Below are 11,831 nucleotides of genomic sequence, written 5' to 3'. Positions count from 1 at the left end.
GGTGCACTTTCGCCTAGGGGCAGGGAAGATCTTCCAAATCTGCATTCGCATTACACTCTTCCACGTTGGGAAGTGACTGAATAAGTTGTGGCACATGAATATGATAGAAAATTATTGGACTGCAAGAAATGACAAAAGATGATTCCAGAGAATCCTGAGGAGTGTAAGTTTATCTCACAGCCCAAAAGACCTGGGTTCAAGTACTGCCCCTGGCACATTTCATCAGAATAAAAGCTACTAAAGGGGAAATAGGGTTTTATCATGATCATGATCATCATCCCCAGCTCAGAGTAGCCAATTAGGAAGGTTTTGTTTTTTAAATTAACTGTGACCCTGGCTAAATCCCTTAACTTCTCATTTAGAGAGCAACTCTCTAACCCCAGGTTTCAGAAAAAGAAATGACTTGCATTAATAAAGGTGATCTCCTCATTTGGTAGTTCCCTATATAAATGAGATCACAGTTCTGGTCCCTATCATCTTATAAAGATTTTTGCACAGATAAATCCTTAACTTTCAAAAAATTATATTTTTAGGATAGTTTTAATTGTGGAAATCACTGTGCCGAGGGGTACAATCAACTGTAACTTTTTATTGCTAGATTTCATTTCAAAACAATCAAACCAGTTCCTTATTCCACTCATTCCCCAACAACCTTGCCAAAGCTGACTTTTATCATTTTTAACCTATTTTGCGGGGTTTAATTTAGGATCACAAATGGAAAGGGACCTTAGAGGCCTAGAGAGGCAACAGGATTTGCCCAAGTAGAGGGTCAGTTTCTGCTTCAGCCATTTACTTTTTTGGGTGACCCTGGACAAGTCACTTAATGTCTCCAGATCTCATTTCCCTCATCTATAAAATGAAGAGAGTTGGACACTAAGATCCCTTCCAGCCCTAAATATATTATGCTATGATGATTTATCCATAATGTCTATTCAGAAAACACCTTCTAATGTTCTAATGATAAGACAATGGCAATTTCTATGGGAATGAACATGAGCACGTAGAAGAAGGATGTGGCCAGCCATCATAGCCATGGCTATTTTTGAATCCTTGGCCTTTGTGGCTCTCTCCTCAGGTTCAAAAAACTCCTAACCACATACTGAACAACAAAGAAGTCTCTTAGAGTTCCGTGACTGATTTTTCTAAAAGTCAAAGTATTTGATGCTTTGCAGCTGTTAATTTACTAAATATCTTAGAGGTTCCTTTCCTTTATGAAGAGGTAGTGGTCAGTTTATCACCCTCAGTTTCTTCATTTCCTGTATCAGGCCAGGTTTCACCCTCTCAAATTCACTTCACACACACACACACACACACACACACACACACACACACACACACACCCCAGCACTGGTGTGGAAGAAGCTGCTGCTCTATAGCTAAGACTTTTTAAGCGACTGCTTCAGAACTCCCTCCTCAGGTCACGGCTCCTCCCCAGTAGGGACTGCTGAGCCCCCTCCATGGACCTACCCTATTACCATGGTCCTCTGACCAAAATAGCTTGTGAGACTTTACTGCTCCAGGAGGGGATAGATGGCAAGTTTCTTTTAAGAGACAGCGAGTCGGTCCCAGGAGCCCTGTGCCTCTGTGTCTTGTAAGTATTTTTTGTTCTTTGCTTCTATTGGAATGCGTTACAGGTACTGCCTAAGGTTATTTCCAACCATAGCATCCTAGGATTTTCTAAGATCAACCAACAGTTAACTTGGGAAACCCCAGGAGGGAGGGAAATGGCTAAAGACCACCGGGGAGAAATTGGAGCGAAAGCGAGGGCTCCATCTCAGGAGGTTGTCATAGGAGAGAGCTGGCCTTGTAACTTCGAGTAGGCTTTGGTTCCCCTCCTGTTTCTGATACATTCTAGTTCTGTTCCTCTTGCAAAATCTTTTACTGAACCTCTCAGTGCTCCAGGTACCTCTTTAAGTTACATCATTTATAGGGAATTTGTTGATTTGGATCAGTGGAGGAAGTAACTGTACTAGGAACAGATGATATCACAGATCTAGAATGAAAACAATTGCAACAAATACAATTACTATCCAGTGAATTCATCTGTTCTATTTAAAGAAATAGCTTGTACATATATAATCATGTACCAAATATATTCCAAGTAAATGTGAAGCAACTGGGAGGCAGGATAGGTAACAGATTCTGGGGAAATAAGGAAAAGCCTCATGTTAGGAGCTGAGCTTTGAAGAAAGCTAAAGATTTCAAGATGTGAGGAAGGAGTGTGTCCCAGACATGGAAGACAGCTTGTACAAAGATGCAGGGACAGTAGATGGATCATAGGTGTGCTACAAAAATGGCCTGTCTGCATGGCACAGGGAAGAGTGCAGAAGGTGCTTGGCACAGACAGTAGGAGGAAGGATTATCTCTCTCCTGGACATCTGTTTATTTTGTAATTCAAGGGCCTCACCCCAAATTTAATCTTGCACTGATAATTTCTCTACTAGGCAGAAAAAATTTCAAAGTCATTGGTATTTCTAAATAATATTAATTCATTCAAGTGATTCAATAGTTCTTTATGGAATGCTAGGGGATGTGGGTTGTTCTGTGTCAGTCAGGTACTGTGAGGGAATACAAAATGAAAGTACTCTTATCTCATTTGGTCCTTCCCTCAGTCCTGTGCTATGGATACTGAAAGTCTTTTATTGATCCCATTTTACAGATATAGAAACTGAGGCTCAGAGAGGTTAAGTGATTTGCCCAGTATATCAGTCAGAACTTTTAACAATTTTCTGACTCCAAGCCTACTGCTTTTTTCTTTCTGTAATTCTCCCCTGCCTTCTCATGGAGCTTATTCTATACTAAACCAGAAATGCCAAGCTAATGGAAAAGTTCTCTCTTGTTGAAGACACTTCTTTAAACAAACTATAGAAAGGCATTTTGAGTTAATTACTTTGTGACTTTCTTGACTTTCTCTCCCCCTTTGCTATAAAAAGAGGAACTATTATCCTCTTCCTGCTTACTGATTACTGGGCTTAATGTAAGAGTCTTTTCTTTTTAAATTAAACTATAATATAGTTTGTGATATAGTGATATAGGCTTTTATGGGCCTGCTTGTGTAACCTATAATTTCTATAGGAAAGTATATTCTAAATTCCAAGAAAATAGATAATTTTCAAACATTTGGAGCACCACCTGTACAGGACTGTCTTTTTTTTTTTTTTAGAATTTCCCATCAACCAGGTACTTTTTGTTGTTGTTGCAAATAATATCTCTATTCATTGAATCAGCATGGCATATTGGATAGTATTCCGGGCCCTCTATGCAGACATCTACAGGTAATTCAGATAGCAATAGCAGTTAGGGAGCCAATAGGAAAGACTTCTCCTATGATACTATATGCCCAAGATGAAAGATGCATTCAAGCTCTGCTTCTGATCCTGGGCAAGGCACTTAAACCGTGTGGATCTTAAGTGATAAAGATAATTTTCACCTCTGTGGATGAAGAGTTTCCCCAGTGAGAGTTACCCTCAGATACTTCCTTTATTTCCATCTTCAAATTCATATCATTATATGTGAATCTTGCCAAGATGGAAACAGAGCACAACTGGAGTCACCACCGTGTAATGGTAGAGGCACTGGTCTTCAATCAGAAGGTCTGATTCTGACACAAACTTTGTGATTCTGGGCAAGTCACTTAACCTCCTTGTCTACTGCAAAATCCTATAAGGATTATATGATATTTTGTTCATAGATCACCATAATTGACAACCCCAAGCTTACTATTTCCATCTTTGTCAAAATTTCAGACCATTGGCTCATTTCACTGAGTTGGTTTTTTTCCCCTCCAATTTAGCCATTTATTGGCCTGTGAGATAGATACAATTTACTAGTTCCAGGAGTCCTATTTTTCATTGACCTTGCTATATAAAAACATTCAGCATTTTTACAAGCAGACTACCTCTAATACATGTCACTTCTGACCATCTGTAGAGTTCCTCATTCTGAATTCAACTCAAAATTTATTAAGTACCTACTGAGTGAAACCACTTTGGTGCATTCTGGGGGAGACTGTTTAAAAATATTTTGCTAATGGTTTTTTTCCTAATGACATCTTCTACCACCTCCTCTGTACCGTTAGTTTCTTCCCACCATTAGAACCTGCCTTTGTAACAAAGAACTTTGCAAATAAAGATTGGACTTAGGTGTTATTTCACTGTTATATGAAACTCTCTACCAATGAAAGTCAACATCTGCACTGCAATTTAGGGTCTTACAGAGTTGGCTGGAGTGTAGAGAGACTTGCCTAAGGCCATACATCCAGTGTATCTATGAGGCAGGGCTCAATTCCATTTGTTCTTCATTTCAAGGCCAACTCTTTATTCATACACCAAAATGCCTATACAATAAAGTATAGTTATGGAAAACTAAATAACACATTAACCAGATCCGAGAGCTTCATTCTATATCTATATATGGACCACTACGTCACTGCTGAGAGGATGGAGATAAATTTCCATATCAGTTCTCTGGACTTAAGATTGGACATGCATTTTTCAGAGAAGAGATAAAAAATATAGACAAGATAGATGGATTCTGATGTCACGATTCTCGTGAGGGATGCTCATAAGAGATAGGACAAAAATGTAGCAATCATAGAGCCAATAGGAAAGATCTTTCCTCTAATGTCATATACCCAAGGTGCACGTACTAATTGGAGAATTCGTATTGCTGGTAAAAGAAGCCAAGTCCTATATGGGGATGATTGGATCACACCTGAGTCGTGGAATTCACTAGGAATGTGTGGGATGGCAGTAGGGGAACAGCAAGGCAGTTGGGTATCTAGCATCAAGGAGTATTGGAAGCACATACAGCTCAGGAGCTATGACAATCTGGTGATACTGTGCGGAGTGCAGACATTTCAGAGCTGAGAAGTGAGACAGAAAAAGGTACGATTAGTCTACTTGTCCAACTTGCTGATGTCCCAGTGCTGAGAGAGATAGTCTACTGGAAAACAGTCTGTGGAGAACCTGTGGCCTCAAGGCCATGTGACCCTCTAGGTCCTCAAGTGTGGCCCTTTGACTGAATCCAAACTTCACAGAACAAATACCCTTAATAAAAGAATTTGTTCTGTAAAACTTGGACTTAGTCAAAAGGCTACAACTGAAAACCTAGAAGGTCTGGAGGCCAAAAGTCTCCCATCCCTGGTTTAGATCATTGGACCAAATCTAATAAAATGGAATTTAATAGAAAAAAAAATGTAAAGTCTTACAGTTGAGTTTAGAAAATATCACCTTCCCAAATACAGTATGAGGGAGTCATAGCCATACAATAGGCATCTGAAAAAACGTTTGAAAGCATAAAGGCTATAAGTTCAATGAAATTGTGATAGGGTTACCCTTAAAAACTAATGAAATTTAGGCTTCGTTAAGAGAGGCAGCGAGGTGGTGCAGTGGAGAGAGTGCTGGACTTGGAGTCAGGAAGAACTGAATTCAAATCCAATCTCAGATCCTTACCACCTGTGTGATCCTGGGCATGTCATTTCATCATGTTCTGCCTTAGTTTCCCTAGCTGTAAAAAGGGATAATAAGAGCTTCAACTTCCTAGGGTTGGTGTGAGGTCCAAATGAGGATATTTGTGAAGCATGAAGTGTTTAAATGCTAATTGCCTTTCACCTTTCTTTGGATCCCCGACATTTGGCATAGTGTTTGGCACATAACAGACACTTAAGCTCAACTGGCTATTGCTATTATTATATCTAGGAGGAGGGAAGTGAGAGTCCCAACCATATTTGGAATAGTGTCTTTATTTCTGGGCTCTACAGTTTAGGAAGAGTGTTGAATGGCCTCCAGATTATGCCAAACGATTGCTGGTCAACGAGATGTTTGGAGATGTTTGGCCCGGTGAAGAGAAGAGTTAGGGAGGATGCAATAGCTGTCTTCAAGTACTTAAATGCAAAAGGTGTATGGAAGACATTCAGTCTTTTTTTAAAAAAATGTTTCCAGGGTGGCTAGGTGGTGCAGTGAATAGAGTGGCCCTGGAGTCAGGAGGACCTGAGCACAAATCCGTCCTCAGACCCTTAACACTTAACTTACTAGCCCTGTGACCTTGGGCAAGTCACTTAACCCCAGTTGCCCTGCCCTCCCCTCTCCAACAAGCAAAAGACAAAACAAAACAAAAAACCTTAAAAACAAAAACCAAAATGTTTCCCAGCCAAGTAGGATGCATAGAAGTGATGAAAAAAAAAGGGTAAGGAGGGATAGGAATGGGGATTGGACAGGTGATTTCTTTGGTATAGGAATTCCCAAGTTAGGAAACTCAACCTCTCTGAAACTTCTAGTCTTAGCTATCTAGAATGGTGGCAGCTAGGTGGCTTACTGAAAATGGAGTCAGGAAGACCCAAATGTGACCTCAGACACTTACTAGCTGCGTGACACTAGGCAAGTCACTTAATCTCTGTTTGCCTCAGTTCCCTCATCTGTAAAATGGGGGTAATAATAGCACCGACTTCCTAGAGTTAATCCCTGAGATAATGATTGTAGAGAGCTTAACACAGTGCCCCACACACAGTAAGTACCATTTCAATGTTAGATATTATTATTATTAAATTGATCTGTACTGGTGGCATATTGACTTAGAAAACCACAAATTAGCATTATCTATGTTGTATTGTGTTTTCACATATTTTGTTAAACATTTCCAAATAAATTTATACCTGATTTGTTCTGCATTTAAAAATTTTGCAGGAACAACAGCTGTGAATTTGATACCTGAGACCCTTAAAAGGCTGCATAACTTCTCTTTGGTCGTACAGTCAGTATGTGTCAGAGGAAGTAACTGAATTCAGTTCTTCCTGTCTGACTTTCTATGTCATGTTGCCTAGTATTAGGGAAAAAATCCTAATCATTAGAGCTCTCCAAATGTGGAATAAGGTACCTCATTAGACAGAAGATTCCTCCTCATTAGAAGCTTTGAAGTGAAGGATTGATGATTGCTTGTTAGGTATGTTATAGAAAGAATTCATATTCAGGCATGAGTTATACAGTATGGACTTGAAGGTTCTTTCTAATGCTGAGATTCTGTGGTGCTGTCATTCTAGGAGGTGGATGCAGTCTAGGACCAGGTATATAGAGATCTGGGAAAGTGAGTAAGCCCATCCTCCAGGGGCAGAAAAGCAGTGGAGGGCACATGAAAGTTGTTTTCACTGAAGCTTCCTGCTCCTTCAGCTACTAAGACTTTATTTTGATGCTGTAAGCCCCTTGAGGGCAGGGACTGTCTTTTTGCCTCCGTTTGTATCCCTTGGCTTAGCACAGTGTCTGGCATGTGGCAGGTACTTGATAAATATTTATTGATTGATTGTTGTCATGGTGAGAACTAAAGAGGAAGGTTCTTATTTGAGCCCATCTCCCGGCTAATTGGGGCTTAGGGGTAAGTTTCACTTCTATTTCTTAGGTGCTTTGTAATAAATATGCTTTATATTCAGATGTTCATTAAAGTTTTCTGTGTGAAGGAAAGCATTTCTCTAGGGGAGAGTTAGAATCAAGCCAAATTCAGATTTATCCAGAAATGACTTCTGAATAGGGGTCCCCATTAATCATACCAGAATTCCTCTAAAACGAAATCCTGTCAATCTGCCAAATGTGAGTCTTCCCAAAGCAAGAAGTTCCAGGAGCACCATTTGACATGAGCAACCCATTTAACAAGGATTTTATAAATGTAATAAATAGAATAAATGCACTCCTCGAAAGGTGTAAAATATTGTCCGAAGTGACAGATGAGGGAAGTGTTAAAAACAAGCTACACCAAGGAAAGTTTCTTGGAGGGTGTGGTATTTGAGTTAGGAGGGGCAGGTGTTAATTCAACAGGTGAAGAGAGGGAGGAGAGTAATCTGGAACAGAAAGAGGTGTGAGAGGTTACAGAGTGGCATGATACTGTGGAGGGACTTTACCCCAAAATGAAGTTTCAATTGTACTTGATAGGATCCAGAAAGCCACTGAAGATGTTAAGGAAAGGAGTATCATGATCATATCCATAGATAAGAAAAATTGTGTGTGTGCATGTGCGCATGTGGGGCTTGTCCTTCACTCAAAGAGGACCAAGATATCAGGGCAATGATGACATGACTTGCAAGTGAATTGAATTTGAGGGAGGGAGGGCTGTGCAAAGTCACCAACCTCATTTTCTCCTCCAGAGCCATCTGGGTCCAGTGAGCCAATACTCATCAGGACAGCTGGAGATGACCCAGGATGCAGTGGGAGACCCCACCTTTTTAATCTAAGGTCTTTTCAAGTTTTCATTTTGAATGAGGCAACAGTCTGGGGATGGCCCCTTTAATCAAGGGGAAAAAATCGAACTGGGTGGGGAAGACCCTCAGGGTTGCTGGCCAAAAGAGAAACAGTCACTATTTACATTCATTCTGAGCCAGGAGGGCCCAAAAAAATAACCTTTAAGTGTTGCTTTAGCAAGGCTTAACCTATTGTTAAAAAACCTATTGTTTTTCCAATCCATGAGATCCAGAGTGAACTGTATTTAAAGCTTGGTCTTTGAGGGAAAGGGAGGGGAGGGAAGGAGAGGAGGAACTGAGTTGCCCAACTGGAACTGTCCTGCTGGGTCCCCATTCAGGCAGCTTGGACCACTCACAGGTTGTGGCTTGTCCTTTGTTCTAGAAGAGGACCATGACATCAGGGAGATGATGACATGAATGTGATTTCAGGCAGGGCTGTGCAAGGTCACCAGCCTCAAGTTCTCCAGAGCCATCATTAAGGCAGCAAAGGATGAATTGGAAAAAGGATGCTATTGTGTAGGTTAGGGCGGCACTGATTAGGTAGAGGTACAAGAATGTGGATGTGGAAAGGAGAGTGGGAGAGAGATAAGAGATATTGTAGAATTAGTCATTGTACGGAACTGGAGGGAAGCCTGAACAGTCACCGCCATCTCACAGGCAGGCTTAGAATATTGTACTTTCCATTGTCTAATGGGAACCATGGCTCTTTATTCTCCTCCTTTGGTTGTGAATTCCTGCTTCTGTAAGTTGTGCTGCTCAGTTGCCTTGCCTCCTAGCACGTCAAAGTTCCCTCAATGAGCTGTCACAAACTACTAACTCCTGGACATTGAGCAAACAACTATTAATCAGCATCAGAAGTAACTACATAATAATAGCTAAAATGCATATAGGCTTACTGTGTGCCAGGCACCGTGCTAAGCATGTTACAATTATTATCTCATCTGATTTGCACAATGACCTGTGGAGACAGAAGCTATTATTTTCCACATTTTACAAATAAGGAAACTGAAGGAAATAGAGGTTAAGTGACTTGCCCAGGGTCACACTGCTAGTACAGGTCTGAGGCTGGATTTAAACTCAGGTCTTCTTGGCTTCAGGCAAGGTGCTCTAGTCACTGTGCCATCTAGCTGCCTAGAGGACATTTTAGGGTCTAAAGTGGAAAGGAATGGCCAGCAGTGGCTTAGAACTAAGGTAGTCTCCATGTTTGTAACAGGGTCTTTGTTTTTATTGCTTTCTCTATGAAGAATGACTGATTTCCACACCCCACCCCCCTTCCTGTTCCATGCTCTTGGGCATGAATCAGCTAAGACTAATTCTCTCCGTCCCACTTCTTCCCAGACAAACAAATTCTCTCTATATACTCATCACGAGCACTGTGCCTACCCCCTACCCCTACCCCAATCCATCCCTGCCTAAGTTCTAGTTCACCCTCACACCCCCACAGTCTCCTGGGCTACATTTAGTCAGTCTTCCCCAGGGTGAATTCTGATGAGGGATAGCTATTAGGTTCGGCAGGAACTCTGATCTTATCTAAGACCAGAACTTTCAATTCAGTCTGGAAAGAATTCAGCTCAGCTTTACTTGGAGTCAGAGTGGAAAAAGTTTATTTTATGCTTTACAGCGGGCAAGGATTCTTAGGGGACCTGCAAGTGAAAGGGGCACAGGCTTTTACTTTTAAAGGGTAGGGCTGCCATTGTCAGGGCTGGATGTAAGGGACTTCAGTGCATAGATAAAAGTTAGGGCTGACTGAGAGGAACTTGTGACTCCAGTGCATAGATAAAAGTTTGAGGAGTTTAACTTGGAGATGAGATTTGGGCCAGACTGGAGGAGACATGAGGAAATTAAGCTAGGACAAAAGAGTCACAAGTTGTTGCTTAGGCAGAGTGCGGATAGGGGGAAGGGGTAGAGTTTGAGGCTGGGAAAGGGATTTTACAGACTGGTTTTACAAATTGCTATTAGTTTTACAATACAAATTGAAGTTACAATTGTACAAACTGGTTTTACAAATTAATGTTACAGACTGATGTTGCCAATTGGTTCTACAAATTGCTGTTACAGATATAGATCCCAAGCACCCCATCAATTCCACATCTGGTATTTGCTTTTCTAAGATCAAGATTGGGGAAACATGAATGTGACTCCCTCTGATGGTAATACTATCCTTGGTCAATGCCATTTATTCCTCCTATAGACCTTGGTTGTCCCAGCACAGGTCTCTTAGTTTGAATTGTGGGTTGGGATAACCAAAATTGCCTACCACATATTTGGTGGGGTACCTAGGGTCTTTGTCAATCTCACCAGGATGCTGGGCCTCGTCATCTTCACCTTACTGTAACTATCAGAGGAAAGCTTGGCTGAGCCCTGTTCCTCTGTGTTCCTCCCCAGCTGGGAGTGCAGCTGCCAGTCTGTTTGCTCTTAGATGTTTTCCTGAGGAAACCATGGTCTTAGGGGCCTACTTCAATTTATTCTTTCTTTTTCTGCATTGATAAATTTTGTTGCAACATGTCAGTTCCTAGTTTTTCTAGTTTCTAGGAAACAAGTAGTTTCCTTTCACCTTGAAACAAGTTGTAATCTCTGCCATTTATCAGGGACAAAATTTCTGTACTGGGACATTTTGCATGCTTGTGTCAGTCTATCTTACAGGTATGAAAGAAATAATAGGTAGAATATATATATATATACACACACACATACATATTTTTGTGTATATATATATAATTAATACATAATAAATAAATGAAATATACATATAGACATACACATATATGTATACACACACACATAGAGCTTTAAGGTTTACTAGGCATTTTACAGGTATTATCTCAATTTATCCTCACAACCACCCTAGGATGTAGGTGCTATTACAACCCCCATCCGTAAGTAGGCATTTATTATTTAAGTTAAAAAACAGGTTATTAAGGGGGTGGGGGCCCTAGGGGAGAGGAAAGAAAGGAGGAGACAGGGAGATGAGAGCCTCTCATCTGTCTGCGCTAGACAGAGTTGATCCTGATTTTTGAGCCTTGGTCCAGGGCACACAATGAAGCACATGTTAAAATGAGGTTCCAGGTTTAGAAAAACACCAGGGATGTCCAGAGTTACACATTCAACCAGAGGTGGGTCTGGAATTTTCCTTGGATCAGAACTGAAGCCTAGTGATAAGTTCCATCCCACTTATTTCAGCTCTTATGAAACATTCTTGTAGTTAAAGTCTTTGTGTTATTCTTTCATCGCCTCTGTAACTTCTTGTACTTTGCTTCTAGTTTCTTTGAATATGCATCCAGCCTGTAGGCTGCCTGCTCAAGAGTTGCTATTTATTCCTTAATTAAAGCAGTCTGATCCAGAGAAGGCTGAGGTGCTGCACATTTCTGGCTTAAGTCCTTTAGGTTTCTACTTATGTTTACTGCAGATCTTTCATTTCTAGACACTTGAAGCTAGTCAGTTTGTCCGTATTTTCCAGAAGTTTATAGTCTTCAATGGTGACTGTCATCTCACCCATCAGGTACATGGCCATTTTGGAGAACATGTCCTGGCACAGCCCTGTGACATCTGCCTTGGTGGGCTCTGTGGCCTCCTCGGCTGTCTCCACATAGACATCATCTAGGCTGGGGAG

At 41.0% G+C, this 11,831-nt stretch overlaps 1 protein-coding gene across 3 annotated transcripts in view; it reads left to right on the top strand.

Moving 5' to 3' along the window:
- Positions 1-11,831, top strand: part of SH2D1B (SH2 domain containing 1B) — a 75,304-nt gene that overhangs the window by 41,326 nt on the left and 22,147 nt on the right. The window contains exon 1 of one of the 3 annotated variants that reach the window (XM_069094655.1): positions 1,332-1,591. The exons of the other annotated variants lie outside the window; for them this stretch is intronic. Coding sequence (XP_068950756.1) covers positions 1,458-1,591 — 134 coding nt within the window. The 5' untranslated portion in view covers positions 1,332-1,457. Of the gene's footprint in view, positions 1-1,331; positions 1,592-11,831 lie in introns of those variants that run through there. 3 annotated transcript variants of the gene reach the window in all.

Source organism: Petaurus breviceps, unplaced genomic scaffold (assembly GCF_028583685.1).
Source record: "Petaurus breviceps papuanus isolate PSGF00001 unplaced genomic scaffold, PetGlider_PUasm1.0 220, whole genome shotgun sequence".
NCBI classification, from domain to species: Eukaryota; Metazoa; Chordata; class Mammalia; order Diprotodontia; family Petauridae; genus Petaurus; species Petaurus breviceps.
The sequence above is the reverse complement of the archived record's forward strand: the minus strand, read 5'-3'. Positions and strand labels throughout refer to the sequence as shown.